This window comes from Heterodontus francisci, chromosome 10 (assembly GCF_036365525.1).
Source record: "Heterodontus francisci isolate sHetFra1 chromosome 10, sHetFra1.hap1, whole genome shotgun sequence".
Lineage (NCBI taxonomy): Eukaryota > Metazoa > Chordata > Chondrichthyes > Heterodontiformes > Heterodontidae > Heterodontus > Heterodontus francisci.
Window position 1 is genome coordinate 16,772,090 of NC_090380.1, and position 19,783 is coordinate 16,791,872.

General features: G+C 44.5%; 1 protein-coding gene across 7 annotated transcripts in view; it reads right to left on the minus strand.

The window, feature by feature from the left end:
* Positions 1-19,783, minus strand: part of LOC137374312 (leucine-rich repeat-containing protein 63-like) — a 126,136-nt gene that overhangs the window by 74,856 nt on the left and 31,497 nt on the right. For 6 of the 7 annotated variants that reach the window (XM_068040168.1, XM_068040164.1, XM_068040169.1 and 3 more), the window contains 3 exons: positions 17,970-18,124; positions 7,851-7,949; positions 2,415-2,551 (listed from right to left, as the gene is read on the minus strand). In XM_068040168.1, the coding sequence (XP_067896269.1) occupies positions 2,415-2,551; positions 7,851-7,949; positions 17,970-18,124 (391 nt within the window). The remainder of the gene's footprint in view (positions 1-2,414; positions 2,552-7,850; positions 7,950-17,969; positions 18,125-19,783) is intronic. The other variant, XM_068040167.1, reaches the window with a different exon arrangement.

Below are 19,783 nucleotides of genomic sequence, written 5' to 3' on the forward strand. Positions count from 1 at the left end.
ATGGGTTTAGACAGTGTATCCACAATCACAGTGATTAGGGTCTGCTCAAGAGATTCAATGGCTATTAAGAGCTTGCTGGTACAGCACGATGCCAATGACAGCTTCAGCAAAAATTACAAATCAAACATGGAAAGTAACATAGAAGAAAAGTATCTTTTTTAATATGTAAATAGAAACAGGCATGTTTTGCAGAGAATGGAGGAAAAATGAAGTACTGGTAAGTAATTGGAACAGGAGATTTTTGGAGCAATTAAAAAGCTATTCGAGGGACAAAGAGAACCAGGCCAAATGCAATAAGTTGAGGGAGGAGTTGCAGAGGAAGATAAGACCGGCAAGGAGAAAATGAGAATAGAATGGCTGTCAACATTATTGACTAAGAGGGTAACATATGCTTAGAAGCACAGGGCAAGGCTAGAATACTTAATGAGCATTTTGTATAGGTGTTTATGAAGAAAGAGGAATCCGACAAAATATCAGTAGAAGCAGAAAGAGTAGAGGCAATGGATAGGGTAAACATTGAGAGAGAGGAGGTACTGGAAAGGCTGGCTATGCTTAGGGTATGACAAATTACCTGGTCCAGATGACTTGCATCCCGGGTTACTAAAGGAAGTGGGGATGGAGATAGCGAAAGGGCCTGCCATAATATTCCAATCTTCCCTATATGGGAGAGGTGCCAGAGGATTGCAGAGTGGAAAACGTGACACCCTTATTCAAGGTGTAAGGACAGTCCTAGCAACTACAGGCCAGTCAATTTAACATCAGTGATGGCTAAGTTTTTGGAAACAATAATCGGGGAAAAAAAATCAACAGATAAACGGGTACTTGGAAAAGTTAGAGTTAATTAGGGATAGCCAGCACAGATTTGTAAAAGACAGATCATGCTTGACTAATCTAATAGAATTTTTGATGAGGTAACAGAGAAGGTTGATGAAGGGAATGCTGTGGATGTTGATGATATGGATTTTAAGAAAATGTTTGATAAAGTACCACATAAAAGGCCGGTTAACAAAACTGAGCCTCATGGAATAGGAGGGTCAGTGTCCAATTGGATAAAAAATATTGGCTTAAGGACAGAAAACAGCAAGTCATAGTAAATGGTTATTTTTCAGACTGGAGGATGGTAGACAGTGGTGTTCCGCAAGGGCTGATGCTAGGATCAGTGCATTTTTTGCTATGTATAAATGACTTGGATCTTGTAATATAGAGTAGAATTTCAAAATTTGACAATGATACCAATCTTGGAGGAGTGGCAAACAGTGTGGATGATATGAACCACCTGCAACAGGACATAACAGGCTGGCAGATGGCAGATAGAATTTAATAGAGAGAAGTGTGAAGTGATGGGATAGGATAAGGCAATATAGACTTAACGGCACAGTGCTAAAGAGTGTGCAGGAACAGAGGGACCTGGGGTACATGTGCATCAAACTTTGAAGGTGGCAGGACATATTGAGAGAGTGGATAGCAAAGCATATGGTATCTTGGGCTTCATAAATAAAGGTATTGATTACAAAAGTAGGGAGGTTATGCTGAACCTTTATAAAGCTCTGGTTAGGCCACAACTACAACATTGCATCCAGTTCTGTTTACCACACTTTAGGAAAGATGTGAGGGTCTTTGAGACAGTGAAGAGGAGATTTACCAGAATGGTTCCAAGGATGGGGGATTTTAGTTACAAGGTTAGGTTGGAAAAGCTGGGGTTGTTCTCCCTGGAGCAAAGGAGATTGAGGGGAGATTTGGTAGAGGTGTACAAGATTATGACAGGCTTAGATAAGTTAGACAAGGAAAATCTGTTCCCATTAACTGATGGTACAAGGACTAGAGGATACATATTGAAGGTTTTGGGTAAGAGATGCAGGGGAAATGTGTGGAAGAACTTTTTTATGCAGCGGGTGGTAATGACCTTGAACTCCCTCCACGAAGGTGCTGGAAGTGGAGACGATCAATGATTTCAAAAGGAAATTGGATGGGCACTTGAAGGAAATAAACTTGCAGGACCAGGGAGGTGGGGGGAGGGGAGGGGGGGGGTCAGGCGGGGGAGTGGGACTGAGTGGATTGCTCCGTGGAGAGCCGGCATGGACGTGATAGGCCGAATGGCCTTCCTCTATGCCAAAAATGACTATGACTCTAAATGCTGCATCATGGATAGACAATACTGGGGAACTCACAGATTACCAATATGACTTTCCAGCTTGCATTACTCTATGCCAGCAGCTCAAGTTTATAAAATCTACTCTTTTTGTGCTACAAAAATGGCATTGGCTTGGTGCTTGTGAACGTGGATTTGGAAAGTCTAATGTCACCTAAACATTTCACAATTTAAATCACATGCTCGGAATTCATTTTTTACAATGACCGTTTCAAGATTTGTGCACTCTAAAAAGTTGCTATTAGGCTCTACAAGACCACCTTACCCAGCTGGCAGAACTGAAACCAGGCAGAAAGAAATATTAAAGATTCTCAGGTTCGTCAGTTTCGCAATATCAGAAGAAATCTCTTTTATAGGATTGTCTCTTAAATTCAGCATTTCAAGGCGGGAGAATCTGTAAATCTTAAGGAAAGATCAGAGTAAACATGAAAACTTATTCATGTATTTAAAATGTTCTGAAGTACAGCAACACTTGCAGGCAACATATTAACATTTAGTGACTGGATGATAGTCAACCTATAAAGTAAAGCATTAAAAAAAATCTCAGACACTAGGAAGAATGAGCATGAGAAGCCAGGTAGAACATTAGAGAGAGATACTACAAGTTGATACAAAGAGATAAAGCAATAAGAAAAGGAACACAAAAATGCTGTAGCCATTTTGTTTTTCCATGCTTGATAAATTTCACTTCATGTAATTCATTCTTCAACATTTCCTGTAAACTGCCAAAGTAAATCCAAGCAGAAATAACAGCAACCAGAAGGCTTATCTCATCGATATGCAAATGTCAAAAAACATACTTCTGTCCACTCAAATTTAAGCAAAGCTTTGAAAGAGAGCTGGATAATATAAAATTGTTTTAAAGGGTCCACGTACACTACAACCGTAGTCTTGCCGTGAAGCCAAAAATGCTGTGAAATTTTTAATGTGACAGTTAACTAATTTCTTATTTTCTAAATCTTCCACATATCAGGTAACTTCCAGTGACAGAAATATCTCATATCACCTTCTGGTAGCTATGCAATTTGCAAGTTAATGCTCCAGATTAGCATTCTTCTTCTTCTTTGGCCTCCTTGTCTCGAGAGACAATGGGTAAGTGTCTCGAGGTGGTCAGTGGTTTGCGGAGCAGCGCCTGGAGTGGCTATAAAGGCCAATTCTAGAGTGACAGACTCTTCCACAGGCGGTGCAGATAAAACTGGTTGTCAGGGCTGTTACACAGTTGGCTCGCTCCTTGCGCTTCTGTCTTTTTTCCCGCCAACAGCCAAGTCTCTTTGACTTGCCACACTTTAGCCCCGCCTTTATGGCTGTCTGCCAGCTCTGGCAATCACTGGCAACTGACTCTCACGACTTGTAGTCAATGTCACAGGACTTCATGTTACGTTTGCAGAGAAAGAGAGCACAAGCATCATGGAAAAGGTAAATTAAATTCATTGAGGTGTTATGTAGCATTGTCTTTGTTTTAATTTCTACTGACTGAAAACTACTTGACATATCAGCGTATTTGTTCAAGGGATGTAAGGATACAGAAGGTTTACTATGCTAGCAAATCTTAATCTGGTAAACAATAGTCTAGTTTCAAAATAATTCATTGATTGTATAGTGTTATTCTGAGGATGTAATAAGATGCTATATACTTGTTTCCCATAATTAATGTTCTCAACATTCTTGGTGACCAGATGCAAATTAATAATTTAGGTATGGCTGTTGGCCATTAGAGGTTTTACTGTAGGAATGTTAAGATTTAGATCTAGACACATGGGACAGGATTTTGCCTCTGGGGTCGAGAACTAGATGTCAGGATCATTTCTGTGTCCTGATCCCGCAGGTGGGGGGGGGGGGGGATTTAGTCAAGCCCACGATTTTTGCAGAGGCGGGCTACTACTTGGTTGGAGGGCAGGCTGAGCAGCCAAATAGCGGCCATGGGTGTGGAATGAAGACAGGACTTTGTAATTATGAGTTCTATTTGCAGGCATCACCGCAGGCATTACTGAGGCAGCCATTTGGAAGTAGGAATGCAAGCACCAGGGCAACAGGAGGAGAGGCAGAGACCTGATGCCCAGGGCAGGGCTGCCCCTCGCTTCTCTGATACTGACCTTGAGGCCCTCCTGGAGGCTGTGTGAGAGAGGAGAGAGATCCCCTTTCCAGAGGTGGGCAGGAGAAGGCAACTCAGCCAAACAAAACAGGCCTGGCTGAAGGTGGCTGAAACTATCAGCAGCAGGAGTGTAAAGCGTAGGAACTGGGTGCAGTGCTGCAGAAGGTTCAATGGCCTTCTTCACTCTGGCAAGGTGAGTGCAATGCCAGATGCTGATAGCGAGCCTCTGGGTTTTCAACCTCAAACAGACACATCAGCTGAGGAGACTGACAATGCATGCTCCTGAACATGGAAGGACTGTTTACCCATGGTACTTACTGACTCCTCAGCAAGGCTCAGAGCCTTAGCGCTGCTGAGGACCTGGCAACACTGACACATACAGTTTCTTATGTAAATGAGCCACTGGTATTGGTCAGAGAGGCCATAAGTGCCCTATCTCTCTCTTTTGCCCTTGCAGGAGAAAGGGGCACATAATGTCAGGGAGAGGGCTCACACTGGAGGAGGAATGCCCCAGCTTGCCATCATCAGTGCAGGAGGGAGCAATGGAAATTACCAGGGAGGCCCGCAGGATCAAGTGGGGGAAGGAGAGATGGACATACCTGGAGGGAAGGGTGAAAAGATATTGCCATCTGTAGATGAAGTGGGTGGAGACACTTCTTCCCATCTGACAGCATGCCAAAGAATCAGCTGCATTGGGTTGCCTTAGAACTGAAGAGGCTTTTGCTGTCAAAGTCTATTTCTCATGAACTCCATCTTGTGTCTCCCACATGGTCAGTTGTGGAGAGTCCTATTGCTTCATCAGGGCCATTGAAAGAAAGCAAAATAGCAGAACCAACATAATCACATCTTAAAAGCACACCCGTCATTGGTGCAGATACACTCACAATGGTAGGTCCTTGTGTGTGCTTAGATAGGGTGGCACTGGATAAAGAGCATAGCACTAGTATGTAAATGGCGGTGAAAGAGGCAGAGGCAACTGTGGGCAGTCCCTCTCGGAGAATGGAGGACAGCTGGGTTCAGATGCAGGGCCTCGGGAGTCACACGAAAGAAGGCTCTACTTAGACCAGCATCAGCAGATACATACCCAATTGTCGGAGTTCCCTGAGGCAGTGCGAGGTCATGGGCTGAAAATGGAGGAGTCCATTCACCTTATGTGTTGTTACCATGCCTCTGGGTTTTGAATGTATGAGCTCTTCCATTTAGAGAGTGGCCAACCTCATGGACAGCCATGTGCAACAGCACTGAGTGGATGCAGGAGCAGCACACTGACATGCATAGGATGCATGCAATGATATATAGCATGGTCGGGTCAGTGGCACTGGTGGTGCACAGATGCATGTCGTGAATGTCAGCTGTTTCCCAGCTGGTGCTCCCCTCCTGCCATCTGGAGTGCCAGCCAAGGGCTGAAGCGGTCACCGATAAGAATGAGGGAGCCTCCCCTCAGGGTGCACCATCATCATCACCTGCCTCCTAGGCCCCTCTAACTGAGGAACCATCTATGCAGCAGAGCCCTGTGACAGTGGCTGCCTCAGCATTGTCGCCAGTGCAGCAGCCTCTGGAGGTGCCCCCGCTGCCAAGAACAGAGGCCACCGTGTCAGTCAGAGCACTGAGTGGTTCATTGGGGCTTGTTTCACTTGTAAATGTGCACTTTGTAACTTTTGGAACACGCTGTAAATATTGACACATGACTCCAGACATGTGAGATTTCATTCTTTAGTGGTGAATCTTGCAAAGAGGGATGAAGTGGTGAGGAAAGCAAAGGTCTTTGAATGGGGACTGTGAGGCCGCTGGACAGATCTGCATCACTCATTTGTGATAAGGGTGGATCTTCAACAGAAAAGTTCTCACAAACAGCTCAAAGTGAGTTCCAGAGCATACAGACCTCCTGGGTTAGAAAGGCTCAGCTGAAACATGCCTAGATCAGATGTTCGCTGACTTTGATAGCATCCTTCGGAGACCCTTGAGTCCTGCACTGACCCCTGCCACCTCCCTGCACAACCAGAGCACCTCTCTGCTCTGCATTTTCCTCCTCTTCTTCTACCGCCTGCTGCTCCTCTTCCTCCGATGAGTTGTGTCATTCCAGCGCCTCACCCTCATCAAGGTCCACACCTCTCTGGAGGGCCATGTTATGGAGAGCACAGCAAACCATCACAATGCACGAGAGTTTTGCAGGAGTGCACTACAGGACGCCACCCGATCGGTCCAGGCACTGGAACTGCGTCTTCAGAAGCCTGATGGCCTGTTCGATAGTGTTCTTTCTGAGCAGATGACTTGGTTGTAACACCTGTGTGGCTCTGTCTTGGGGCTATGTAAAGGGGTGGGTAGCCATCTCTTCAAAGGTTCCCTAGAATCCATCCAAGAAGTTTGGGGGCTGGAATAAAGAGCTGCAGCACCATGGACTGGTGAAGGATGAAGGAGTTAAGACAGCTGTCAAGATAGCGAGCACACGCATGCAAGAAGCTCTTGTTGTTGTCAGAGACCAGCTAAACGTTGAGGGAGTGGAAGCTCTTCCTGTTGATGAATCTCTCTGGCTGCTCACTGGGCGTTTTGATGATCACACGGGTGGAATCGATGGTGTCCTGCAACTGCGGGAATCCAGCAATGGAGGCGAATCCCAATGCCCTTTGTGCCTGCGAGGCCCCATCTGTCTGAAATTGTTCGTACTGCCCAGCTTTTGCAAGAAGGGCATCAGTGACCTGTGAGATACAAGTATGTGCGGTCGCTTGAGAGTCACCACCAAATTCCCCAGCTGATCCTTGGAAGCAGCCAGAGGCGAACAAGTTCAAGGTCACGGTGACTTTGCCAGCTACCGACAGGGCATGGCAAGCAGTGCTGTGCGGTGTGAGGTCTTCCATGACAAGGGCACAAATTTCAGTGACAATCTTCCTGAAAAGGCGCAGTCTCCTGCAGCACTAGTTCTCCGACATGTCCAGGAAGCTTCTTCAGCAGCACACCCTATGCTGTGAGTATGCCTTCCATTGCCTGCCTGCCATCTTCATGCCCAGGGCTCTGCCTCTGCTGCTGTCACACGACCCAATATCTGAGAACAGTAATCCCATCACCAGCTGTTGCCTTGCTTGAGCTCAGCCGCACTCACAATAATTTCTGTAGCCCACTCCCCACCACCACCCCCACCCCCACAATCTAATGGCCCCATGATGCCAGGAGGGTCACAACCCCCTCCACTGTCCAAGCACATACAGAAACTCTCTCCGTAACCTCTACACACCCAAAGGTACCTGTGTGCCAGTGGCTGAGTGCCCGTCTCAGCCATGTTCCATTTTATGGGCCCACCCAACCATGACATTGCACCTGGACTGTCCCTGATCCAGCAAGCAACCCATGCGTCCCCACCAAAACTCCAAACTGGCCCTTAACGGGCTCACAGCTCATCAACAAGGCCTCAATTTCAAATCAGACAGGTTGCTAGGACCCACCATCCCCCCACAGTCCTGAGCAAAATTGCCAGCAGTGGCAACGGTGGCATAAAATCTGCATGCTGGCTGGCAGCGCTAATTTTTGCACCTGCCCGTCTTTGTACTTGTCCCCAAAGAGACCTAAAATTCCTGCCCATGATCTCAACAGATTATTTAGTGAATGGCTTCTCACCTCAGCAGGGATGTCCTCAAAATTGTTGAATGACAGGTTCAGATACTTTAACATGGAAACAAGTGCAGTCAGATCAGGAAGTTGGTGAATAAAATGACCCTACAATATAGTAATGATATTAAACAAGATGGTAATCATAGTCTTCAAATCTTAAAAGGTGCCTTCATATCTTTTGTCATTAATTCAGTGAATAAAAATTACATGTTTTTGAAATTATAAAAATACAAATTTTTTCAAAAATATCCATAATGTTTTGTCAGACATTGGCAGTTATTAAAATTGTTTAAATTGATAATTGGCTGCATCTCTAAAGTTCATCAAGATACAGCGAACAAAGCAATTAAGACATGGAGAAAGGCTGCATTATTATTGGTACTGTTCAATGTAACTAAAGTACAATATGCCCAATCATTAACCACAAATTTGTGTAAACAAAGCCGTTAAAAAAAATGAAAACTTACAAAATAGCTCAGATGGGTATGAAACCCAGTGTTTAAGAATACTGAACTGGCAGGAGTGTTAGATTACCTGAATTTCAACTACAAAGAATTTGTATAGAAAGAACAATGGTAAAAAGTGATGTTACGAACTCAACATCTTCGCGTTCACAGAGAGTTGGTGCTTAAAGGATATTTAAAGGGAATTGGTAGGGTAGATTTAGAGAAATTCTTTGTACAGAACTTGAAGAGAAGAACTAGTGGATATGATTCTAAAGTAAAAAAAAAGTAAGCTTAGATGTTAATATAGAATAACCTGGACTTTCCTCCACTAAATGGCTTGTTTTCCCACAACTGGTTTGGATAAAAAGATAAATTGCTATGATTCACCTGGCAAGATGGTACTGAGATCTATTTGTGGTGCATTCCTTTGACTATAATAAGCTTATGCAACTTTGTTGGTAAGATTTTTCAGGGGCAAAATTTATGTGCATAATTCATTGCCTATAGGAAATCTGCAGTTTCAGAATAGTTCTGCATAAGTCAAATGGTGATAAAAATTGAGTTTTGTCCTGATCGTCCACTATAGCTATTAAGGAGACTTTAGTTAAGATGAAGAATGCCTCAAAGCAGCAGTACAAGAGATATTTCAGATGTTACTGCGATGATGACAACTGTACCAGCCATCAGTGTTTTGCTATTCCAGAAGAAAAGGAGTGAAGCCAATCTAGATGGAAAAGGTTTACCACATAGCACCAATTTAGACATCATTCCTTCCAAAGAGATAGCAAATGCAACAAGAACAGATAACAGTGGCAATTTTAAAAACAGTTTTGAAGATGTGTTCTCACTGACAATGTTACGGGATTAAAGGAAAGTGAAGATTGCATGGTTATATTTTCCACAAGAACTAATCCAATAGGTACCAGCAAGAAGGGAGAGTTTAATTTCAGTTCCTTGCAAGTTACTAGATCTCCATTTCCTAGGAGAGGGTGCAGAGAAAATTTGGTAGAATGCTACCAGTAATGTGGAGAGCACAGAATGAAATTGTTTTTCTTAGAGCAGAGAAGGTTAAAGGGAGATTTAATAGAGGGGTTCAAAATTGTAAAGGGCTTTGATAGTAGATAGGGAGAAACTGTTTCTGCTGGCAGAAGGGTTGATAACCGGAGGACACAGATTTAAGATAATTGGCAAATGAACTGGGTGGGGGAGTTGAGGAGAAATGTTTTTATGCAGCGAGTTGTTGTGATCTGGAATGCACTCCCTGAAAGTGTTGGAAACAGTTTCAATAATAACTTGAAAAGAGAATTGATATATACTTGAAAGGGAAAAAATTGCAGGGCTATCAGGAAAGAGCATGAGGTTACAAATTGTGGTCCGATATAATTCTGCTGCTGCTGATGGCTCACAGCCTTCGGACCACACGAGGTCTCATGACATCAGGTCAAACATGGGCAAGGAAACCATGGGCAGCAGCAGAATTATATTGGACCACAATTTGTAACCTCATGGGTGGCATATCCCTCACTCTACCATTACCATCAAGCCAAAGGATCAACCCTGGTTCAATGAAGAGTGCAGGAGAGCATGCCAGGAGTAGCACCTGGCATACCTAAAAATGAGCTGTCAACCTGATGAAGCTACAACATAGAACTACTTGCCTGCCACTCAGCAGAAGCAGCATGCAATAGACAGAGCTAAGCGATCCCATAACCAATTATTCAGACCAAAGATCTGCAGTCCTTCCACATCCCGCTGTGAATGGTGGTGGACAATGTTACGACCTGGTGAGATAGGGGGTCTAAGGGTTCCCTCTCAGTGTTTGCCTGGTCTAACCGTAACAGGGTTTAATTTTTAAAAGTACTGCGTTTAAGCTCCTCCTCAATGAATCCTTGTTCACTGCTTTCCAATTGTAAGGCAAAGAAATCAATTAGACAGGTTTTCTTAGATTTAAATAAGAAAGGTAGAAGTTTATTAATCTTAAACTCTAATTTGGGTAACAGCTATGAATACACAATGCGACCACGCCAGCATGCATACACGATAAACACACATGCAGATAGAGACAGAAAAAGTAGAAGGAATAAAGGAGAACAGTTGGATGAGGCAATATCTCATAGTCATTTACGGTTCTTTGAGTTCAATGTGGAGTCTTTGGTTGCCAGTAAGTCTTGCTGTTCGTTGGGATCCAGTGCATGCTTTAACATGTTTCAATGTAGCAGTCTTTTCTCTCGAGGTTTACGTGTCTTCAGTGGGTCCAGGGCGTGTGAGAAAGCGAGAGAGAGAGAGCCAGCCAGGAGAGAAGCTCTCTTGTTCCAGGTTCAGTTGCAATCTGCCAACTCAATTCAAACTGTCCTGTGTTTAGTTCAAAAAGCCTGGACCAGCCGGTTAGTCACATGACCAGCTGGCTTAACCACTCCTGCATTTATGGATTCCAAAGCTCTCGGTAGTGGGGTATAGTGCTCTCTCTTACCCCGGGAGGATGTGGATCACCACTGCCCAGCCCAATCTCTGTTAATTGAATCAGTGAGCAATCCTTTTGTCTCTCCAAGCACTGTCTCTTAGTATACAAATGTCCTCCAGCTAAGTGTCTGGTGATCTCTTTTTAACAAGCCATTTCTTCACTTCAGCAACAGTTTAAAAATTAATGTTCATATGACAAAATTAATATGCCTCATTCTTGGCAGGTGGGGGTTTTCATCACATCAATTAAACAACGAACAGGAGGAGGAGGCCCACAAATAGCCCCATCCTCAATGATGTGGGAGCCCAGCACGTTAGTGCAAAAGACAAGGCTGAAGCATTTTCAACCATTCTCAGCCAAAAGTGCCGTCTGAATGATCCATCTCGGCCTCCTCCTGAGGTTCCCAGCATCACAGATGCCAATTTCTGGAAATTTGATTCACTCCTCGTGATATCAAGAATTGGTTGAAGACACTGGATACCGCAAAGGCTATGGGCGCTGACAACATCCCAGTAGAAGTACTGAAGACTTTGTGCTGCAGAACTAGCTGTGTCCCCGAGCCAACTTGTTCCAATACAGCAACAACACCGGCATCTACCAACAATGTGGAATTGCCTAGGTATATCCTATCCACAAAAAGCAGGCTAAGTCCAATCCAGCTAATTACTGCCCCATCAGGCTTCTCTCAATCATCAGCAAAGTGATGGAAGATGACGCAACAATGCTATCAAGTGGTACTTATACGGCAAAAACCTGCTCACTGATGCTCAATTTGGGTTCCAACAGGACAACTCAACTCCTGAACTCATTACAGTCTTGGTCCAAATATGGACAAAAGAAGTGAATTTGAGGGGAGGGGAGGGTGGCTTCCTTTAACATCAAGGCAGCATTTGTGGCATCAAGGAGCCCTAGCAAAATTGACGTCAATGGGAATCAGGGGGAAAATTCTCCACTGGATGGAATCATACCTGGTACAAAGGAGGAGGGTTGTGGTTGTTGGGAGGCCAATCATCTCAGATCCATATTACAGACAGATGGTAAGGGGTATGGGTGGTTCCCACTATTCACCTCTCAACTGACTACAATCGTATTTTGTTTAAAATTATGAATTAGTCCGAGTATTTTTTTAGGGTCAAATAGATGGACAAATGACTGGTTTTCTTAGAAATTAGAAAAAATAACTATTTTTACGTAATTCCCAAAATGGTCGCAATCTCACCCACGCATGCATTCACTCACCCACACATACAAAAGAATAGACAGATAGAGATAAAGGGTAGGATGTAGTTTAAAGTGAGGTAGGTGTTCATGGTTTACAGTAAACTTGTTGAATCTTCTCAAGAAGGACAGTCTCTTTTAAAGATGCAGGCCTGGGTTGTTTGTCAACTTGAACCTGTTGAGGTGTTATAGATTTCTGGTGGTTAAGACTTCAGACTAGAGGTGGTGGTCACTCTCAGTTCTTTGCTGCAGAAAACTGAAGTGCAGAATTAGCAGCATGACTTCTTCCTGGTTTTAGCTGGATCTCTTTCCACAGCATCTCGCTGGACCACTTTCTGTGATATTGTTGTGATCTCCCCTCTCTCTCTCCAAAGAGCTGCCTTTTAACATCAAAATCCATCACAATAGCATTTCTGTTAGTTGACACATGGCCTTCTCCCCTGGTGTAACCACACAATGGATGAGAATGCGGAATCCATGATTACCTACTGATGTCTGGATGGATACCATTCTGTTATGAAGTGGCTACTTCGCATCTTCTTGGTCTCAGAAGAACCCATTTCATTCAGGAATGTCTCTTGATGGTTTTAGGATGGGGGTAGTTAACATCTCTTGGTCTGGAATATATCCTTTTGACCTTTCAAGTGACAGTGAAGCAGTTTTTGAATACACTGGCCAGTTCATTTGACCTTCACCAGCCATCTTTGCAGCACATTGTCCACTTTTTTTGAAAAAAGGAAAAGTCAATTTCAAAGAGTTGCCAGGCAAACCCCCCACTTGCCAAGATTGAGGCAGACAGGATTTCGCCACATGAACATTAAAACTTAAAAATTGCGATTTCCTGACTGGAAAGACATTTGTATAGTAACAGACGGTACTGAAACAATGGGGACTAAGTAGTTGCTTCACCAATACACAGAAGTGGTCAGACCAGTTTTAGTTACACGACTAACTGGCTGTTGCAGAGGTTTGAACTTAAGATTTTAAATGGGAGAAAACAGTACTCGAGATTAGAAAGCTCCTGGCTCCTGGTTTGAGAATACCTCTCCTCTCCTGCCGGCACATCTCTCAGGGAACTGAAACCATTGAAGACATGTAAACTCAGAGATAAAAAATCTCCTATGTGAACAAGGTTTACGAAGAATACTGGGCCCCAACGAAACAAGACCATATCTTCAATCAAGGACTACAGCGAGCTCGAGAAACAGTAACAAGATATTGCCTCAAACTGTTCTATTTATCTTTTCTTCTGCGCTTCTTTGTCACTATTTGCATGTGTACACCGCATGTGCATGCTAGCGTGGGCACCTCGTATATCCGGAGTTAACTGTACTAGAGCTTAAGTTTAAGTTTTAATAAAATTTCATCATTCTTCTTTAAACCACAGAAAGTTGGTTTCGTTGTCTTATAATTGGAAAACTGTGAACAAGGATTCACAAAAAGGGGAGCTCAAAACACAGTCTGCTTAAAATTAAACTCTGTTACAATAAGACCAGGTGAAGATAGTAACAGACCCCTAAACACCTTTCACACCTGGTCGTAACGGAGTCAATATTGAATAAAGTTTGTATCTTAAGAGATTGGAATATGATATGTCTTTACTAGGCTGACATTGCTGAAGGAGTTCCTCAGGGCACTGTCCAACCATCTTCAGCTGCTTCATCAATGACCTTCCCTCCATCATAAGGTCAGAAGTGGGGATGTTTGCTGATGATTGCATAATGTTCAGTATCGTTCGCAACGCCTCAGATACTGAAGTTCGCCGTGTCGATATGTAGCAAGACTTAGACAACATTCAGTCTTGGGCTGATAAGTGGCAAGTAACATTTGCAACACAAAAATGCCAAGCAATAACCATCTCCAACAAGAGAGAATCCAACCATCTCCCCTTGACATTCAATGACATTACCATCATTGAATCCCATACAATCAACATCCTGGGGTTACCATTGATGAGAAGCTGAACTGCCATATAAATACTGTGTCCACAAGAGCAGGTCAGAGGTTGAGAAATCTGCAGCGAGTAACTCACCTCCTGACTTCCCAAAGCCTGTTCACCATCTACAAGGCACAAGTCAGGAGTGTGATGGAATACTCTCCACTTGCCTTGCCTAGATGAGTGCAGCTCCAACAACACTCAAGAATCTGGACACCATCCAGGACAAAGCAGCCCACATGTATCAGCACCCCATCCACCATCTTCAGCATTCAATCCCTCCGCCATTGGTGCACTGTGACAGCAGTATGTACCATTTACAGGATGCACTGCAGCAGCTCACCAAGGCTTCTTCGACAGCACCTTCCAAACCCGTGACCTCCACCACATAGAGGAACAAGGGGAGGAGACGCATGGGAGCACCAACACCTGCAAGTTCCCCTCCAAGTCTCACACCATCCTGACTTGGAACTATGTCAACGTTCCTTCACTGTTGCTGGGTCAAAATCCTTGAAATCTCTCCCTAACAGTGCTGTAGGTGTACCTACATTGCATGGACTGCAGTAGTTCATGAAGGCAACTCACCATCACCTTCCCAAAGGCAATTAGGAATGGGTAACAAATGGTGGCATTGCCAGTGATGCTTACATCCCATGAAAGAACAAAAAAAAAAATCTTGTTTCAATTCACTGTTGACATCAAGTCAATTTGAGTGACTTTTTAAATTCTTTCATGGGATGTGGACATCGCTGGCTAGTCCAGCATTTGTTACCCAGCCCTAATTGCACTTGAGAAAATGGTGACGAGCTATATTCTTGAACCGCTGCAGTCCTTGGGGTGTAGGTACACCCACAATGCTTTTAGAAAGGGAGTTCTGGGATTTTTATCCAGTGACAGTGAAGGAATGGCGATATACTTCCAAGTCTGGATGGTGTGTGGCTTGGAGGGAAACATGCTGGTGGTGATGTTCCGATGCGTCTGCTTTCCTTGTCCTTCTAGGTGGTAGAGGTTGCGGGTTTGGAACGTGCTGTTGAAGGAGCTTCGGTGAATTGATACAGTCACTGTGCGTCGGTTTCAGAGGGAGTGCACGTTTAAGTTGGTGGATGGGCTACCGATCAAGTGGATTCCTTTGTCCTGGATGGTATCAAGCTTCTTGAGTATCATTGGGAGTCGCACTCATCCAGGCATTTAGTATGATAGCACTGTCAACGACATCTTCCATTACTTTGCCGTCAATTGAGAACAGACTGATGGGGTGGTAATTGGCCCGATTGGATTTGTCCTGCCTTTTGTGGACATTCCCATTTCCATGTTGTCAGGTAGATACCAGTGTTTGTAGCTGTACTGGAACTGCTTGGCTAGGGCGTAGTTATTTCTGGAGCACAAGTCTTGAACACTACAGCCAGCACGTTGTCGAGACCTATAACTTTTGCTGTCTCCAGTGCGTTTCTTGATCACGTGAAGTGAATCGAATTGGCTGAAGACTGGCATCTGTGATGCTGGGAAACCTTGACAGGACACCAAGATGGATCACCAACTCAACACCTCTGGCTGAAGATGGTTGCAAATGCTTCAGCCTTGTCTTTTGCAGTGGCATGCTGGTCTCCCCCATCATGGAGGATGGGAATGCTTGTGAAGCCTCCTCCTCAGTTAGCTGTTTAATTGTCCACCATCATTCATGACTGGATGTGGCAAGACTGCAGAGCTTTGATCTGATCCACTGGTTGTGGGATCGCTTAATTCTATCTATCGTTACTCAGATAGGCTTAAGACATTGGGTCTATTTCCTTTAGAGATAAAAAAAACTCTGCAGCAATCTTATAGCGGTGCTTAAAATAATGAAAGGATCAAATGTAGTCATATTGATGGATTATCTCAATTAGACAGGTTAAGGAGGACCGAGGGACATTGATATAAATTATGCATGTGCAGGTCTGGGTTAGACGTTAGGTGCTTCTCGTCTCCCAGAAGACAAGTGAAAAAGTAGTTGATTTCTGCCGTGATTGCCAATTCACTGCATACCATCAAAAGACTTATTCCTGACTGGGATGGAGAGCTCTCTTTGGCCTCCTTGTCTCGACAGACAATGGGTAAACGCCTGGAGGTGGTCAGTGGTTTGTGAAGCAGCGCCTGGAGTGGCTATAAAGGCCAATTCTAGAGTGACAGACTCTTCCACTGGTGCTGGAGATAAAATTGGTTGTCGGGGCTGTTACACAATTGGCTCTCCCCTTGTGCTTCTGTCTTTTTTCCTGCCAGTAGCTAAGTCTCTTCGGCTCGCCACACTTTAGCCCCGCCTTTATGGCTGTCAGCCAGCTCCGGCGATCACTGGCAACAGACTCCCATGACGTGATCAATGTTACAGGACGTCATGTCACGTTTGCAGACGTCTTTAAAGCGGAGACATAGACGGCCAGTGGGTCTGATACCAGTGACGAGCTCGCTGTACAATGTGTCCTTGGGGATCCTGCCATCTTCCATGCGGCTCACATGGCCAAGCCATCTCAACGCCGCTGGCTCAGTAGGGTGTATATGCTGGGGACGCTGGCCGCCTCGAGGACTTCTGTGTTGGAGATACAGTCCTGCCACCTGACGCCAAGGATTCTCCGGAAGCAGCGAAGATGGAATGAATTGAGACGTCGCTCTTGGCTGACATACGTTGTCCAGGCCTAGCTGCTGTACAGCAAAGTACTGAGGACACAGACTTGATACATTCGGACTTTTGTGTTCCGTGTCAGTGCGCCATTTTCCCACACTCTCTTGGCCAGTCTGGCCATAGCAGTGGAAGCCTTTCCCATGCGCTTGTTGATTTCTGCATCGAGAGACAGGTTACTGGTGATAGTTGAGCCTAGGTAGGTGAACGCTTGAACCACTTCCAGAGCGTGGTCGCCGATATTCTCCTGTAGCATTTCTGACATCCTGTCCCATGATGTTCGTTTTCTTGAGGCTGATGGTGAGGCTGATGGTGAGGCCAAATTCATTGCAGGCAGCCGCAATCCTGTTGATGAGTCTCTGCAGCCACTCTTCAGTGTGGGATGTTAATGCTGCATCGTCAGCAAAGAGGAGTTCCCTGATGAGGACTTTCCGTACTTTGGTCTTCGGTCTCAGACGGGCAAGGTTGAACAACCTGCCATCTGATCTTGTGTGGAGGAAAATTCCTTCTTCTGAAGACTTGAATGCATGTGAGAGCAGCAGGGAGAAGAAGATCCCAAACAGTGTAGGTGCAAGAACACAGCCCTGTTTCACACCATTCAGGATAGGAAAGGGGTCTGATGAGCCATCGCTAGGCTGAATTGTGCCTTTCATATTGTCATGGAATGAGGTGATGATACTTAGTAAAGAGTGGACATCCGCTCTTTGCTACTAGTCTGAAGAGACCACGTCTGCCGACGAGGTCAAAGGCTTTGGTGAGATCAATGAAAGCAACGTAGAGGGGCATCTGTTGTTCTCGGCAATTCTCCTGTAGCTGGCGAAGGGAGAACAGCATGTCAATGGTGGATCTCTCTGCTCGAATGCCACACTGTATACCATCAAAAGACTTGTTCCTGACTGGGATGGAGATCACACCTTACAAAAGATGGGTGGAATACTTAGTAAGTATAAGTCATCATCAGTATGGTCTTCTGGATTAGTTTTGATCATGTGGCAAGTGGGAGAGGAAATTCAGATTCTTTCCCCCTAAATGGGCCTTAAGTTTTAAAATCTATTTTGCCTCTACCAGGAGATTACATAGCTGATGATAGGTGGGGAATGTTGTGGATCACGATGCATAAGGCATTATAACTGTGTGGAGCAGGCTCAATGGTCTTTTCCAGTCCATCATTTTTGTATGCTTTTATGTTCATAATATCGTATTTGATTGTCCTTCATTTTTCTCCAGTCAGCTGCACTTCCGCCAGGTTCAGGTTACACATTGCTAATTTATCAATTGCTCATTCATTTCATGCAATGAAGTTCTGAAACTGGTAATCTTGCAGTATTCACATAATTTCGAATAGTACAAATCTGAATTGCACATTTGTTGAAAATTGCTAAATTTTAAGTGAATAGATATTTAAGCTACTTACCCTCAGATTTAAAGAATCACCTCCTACTGCTAGGATTCTTAGAATAAGAAATTGATATGGGTTTATTCTTCTTTCTGGATCTTCCTCCATAATTGAGGATTCAGTGTCTGCTGATTCAAGAAATTCTTTACGTCCTTCAACATTCAGAACTGCACCTAAAGTCAGAAAAGTATAAATCCTGTAAATGCTGAAATGTAGGTTTATTAGTATATTGAAGACAATTAAACAACTACTATTTATACAGAGCCTTTAAGGTAATAAAATTTCCCAAGGCACTTCACAGGAATGTCATAAAAAACATGACAGAGCCAAATGAGGACATATTAGGGCTGAAGGCCAAAAGCTTGGTCAAGAAGTATGTTTTAAGGAGCATCTTAATGGAAGAAAGAGAGGTACAGAGGTGGAGAGGTTTAGAGAGGAAATTCCAGAGCTCAGGGCCTAGGTAGCTGAAGGCAGGGCCACCAATGGTGGAGTGATTAAAACCAAGGAAAATGAAAAGGCCAAAATTAGATGAGTTATTTTTATTCATTCATGGATGTGGGCATCACTGGCTATGCCAGCATTTATTGCCCATCCCTAGTTGCCCTTGAGAAGGTGGTGGTGAGCTGCCTTCTTGAACTGCTACAGTCCATGTGAGGTAGGTACACCCACAGTGCTGTCAGGAAGGGAGTTCCAGGATTTTGACCCAGCGACAGTGAAGGAACGGCGATATACTTCCAAGTCAGGATGGTGTGTGACTTGGACAGGAACTTGCAGGTGGTGATGTTCGCATGCATCTGCTGCTCTTTTCCTTCGAGGTGGTAGAGGTCACGGGTTTGGAAGGTGCTGTCCAAGGAGCCTTGGTGCGTTGCTGCAGTGCATCTTGTAGATGGTACACACTGCTGCCACTGTGCGTCGGTGGTGGAGAGAGTGAATGTTTGTGGATGGTGTGCCAATCAAGCGGGCTGCTTTGTCCTGGATGATGTCGAGCTTCTTGAGTGTTGTTGGAGCTGCACCCATCCAGGCAAATGGAGAGTATTCCATCACACTCCTAACTTGTGCCTTGTAGATGGTGGACAGGCTTTGGGGAGTCAGGAGGCAAGTTACTCGTCGCAGGATTCCTAGCCTCTGACCTGCACTTGTAGCCACGGTATTTATATGGCTACACCAGTTCAGTTTCTGGTCAATGGTGGCCCCTAGGGTGTTGCTAGTGGGGGACTCAGCAATGGTTTTGCCATTGAATGTCAAAGGGAGATGGTTAGATTCATTTTTAATATTTGTCAGTTCCGAAGAAGGGTCACTGACCCGAAACGTTAACTCTGCTTCTCTTTCCACAGATGCTGCCAGACCTGCTAAGTGGTTCCAGCATTTCTTGTTTTTATTTCAGATTTCCAGCATCCGCAGTATTTTGCTTTTATTTGGTTAGATTCTCTCTTGTTGGAGATGGTCATTGACTGGCACTTGTGTGGCACAAATGTTACTTGCCACTTATCAGCCCAAGCCTGGATATTGTCCAGGTCTTGCTGCATTTCTACACAGACTGCTTCAGTATTTGAGGAGTCGCGAATGGTGCTGAACATTGTGCAATCATCAGCGAACATCCCCACTTCTCACCTTATGATTGAAGGAAGGTCATTGATGAAGCAGCTGAAGATGGTTGGGCCTAGGACACTACCCTGAGGAACTCCTGCAGTGATGTCCTGGAGCTCAGACGATTGACCTCCAACAACCACAGCCATCTTCCTTTGCGCTAGGTCTGACTCTAACCAGCAGAGAACTTTCCCCCTGATTCCCATTGACTCCAGTTTTGCTGGGGCTCCTTGATGCCATACTCG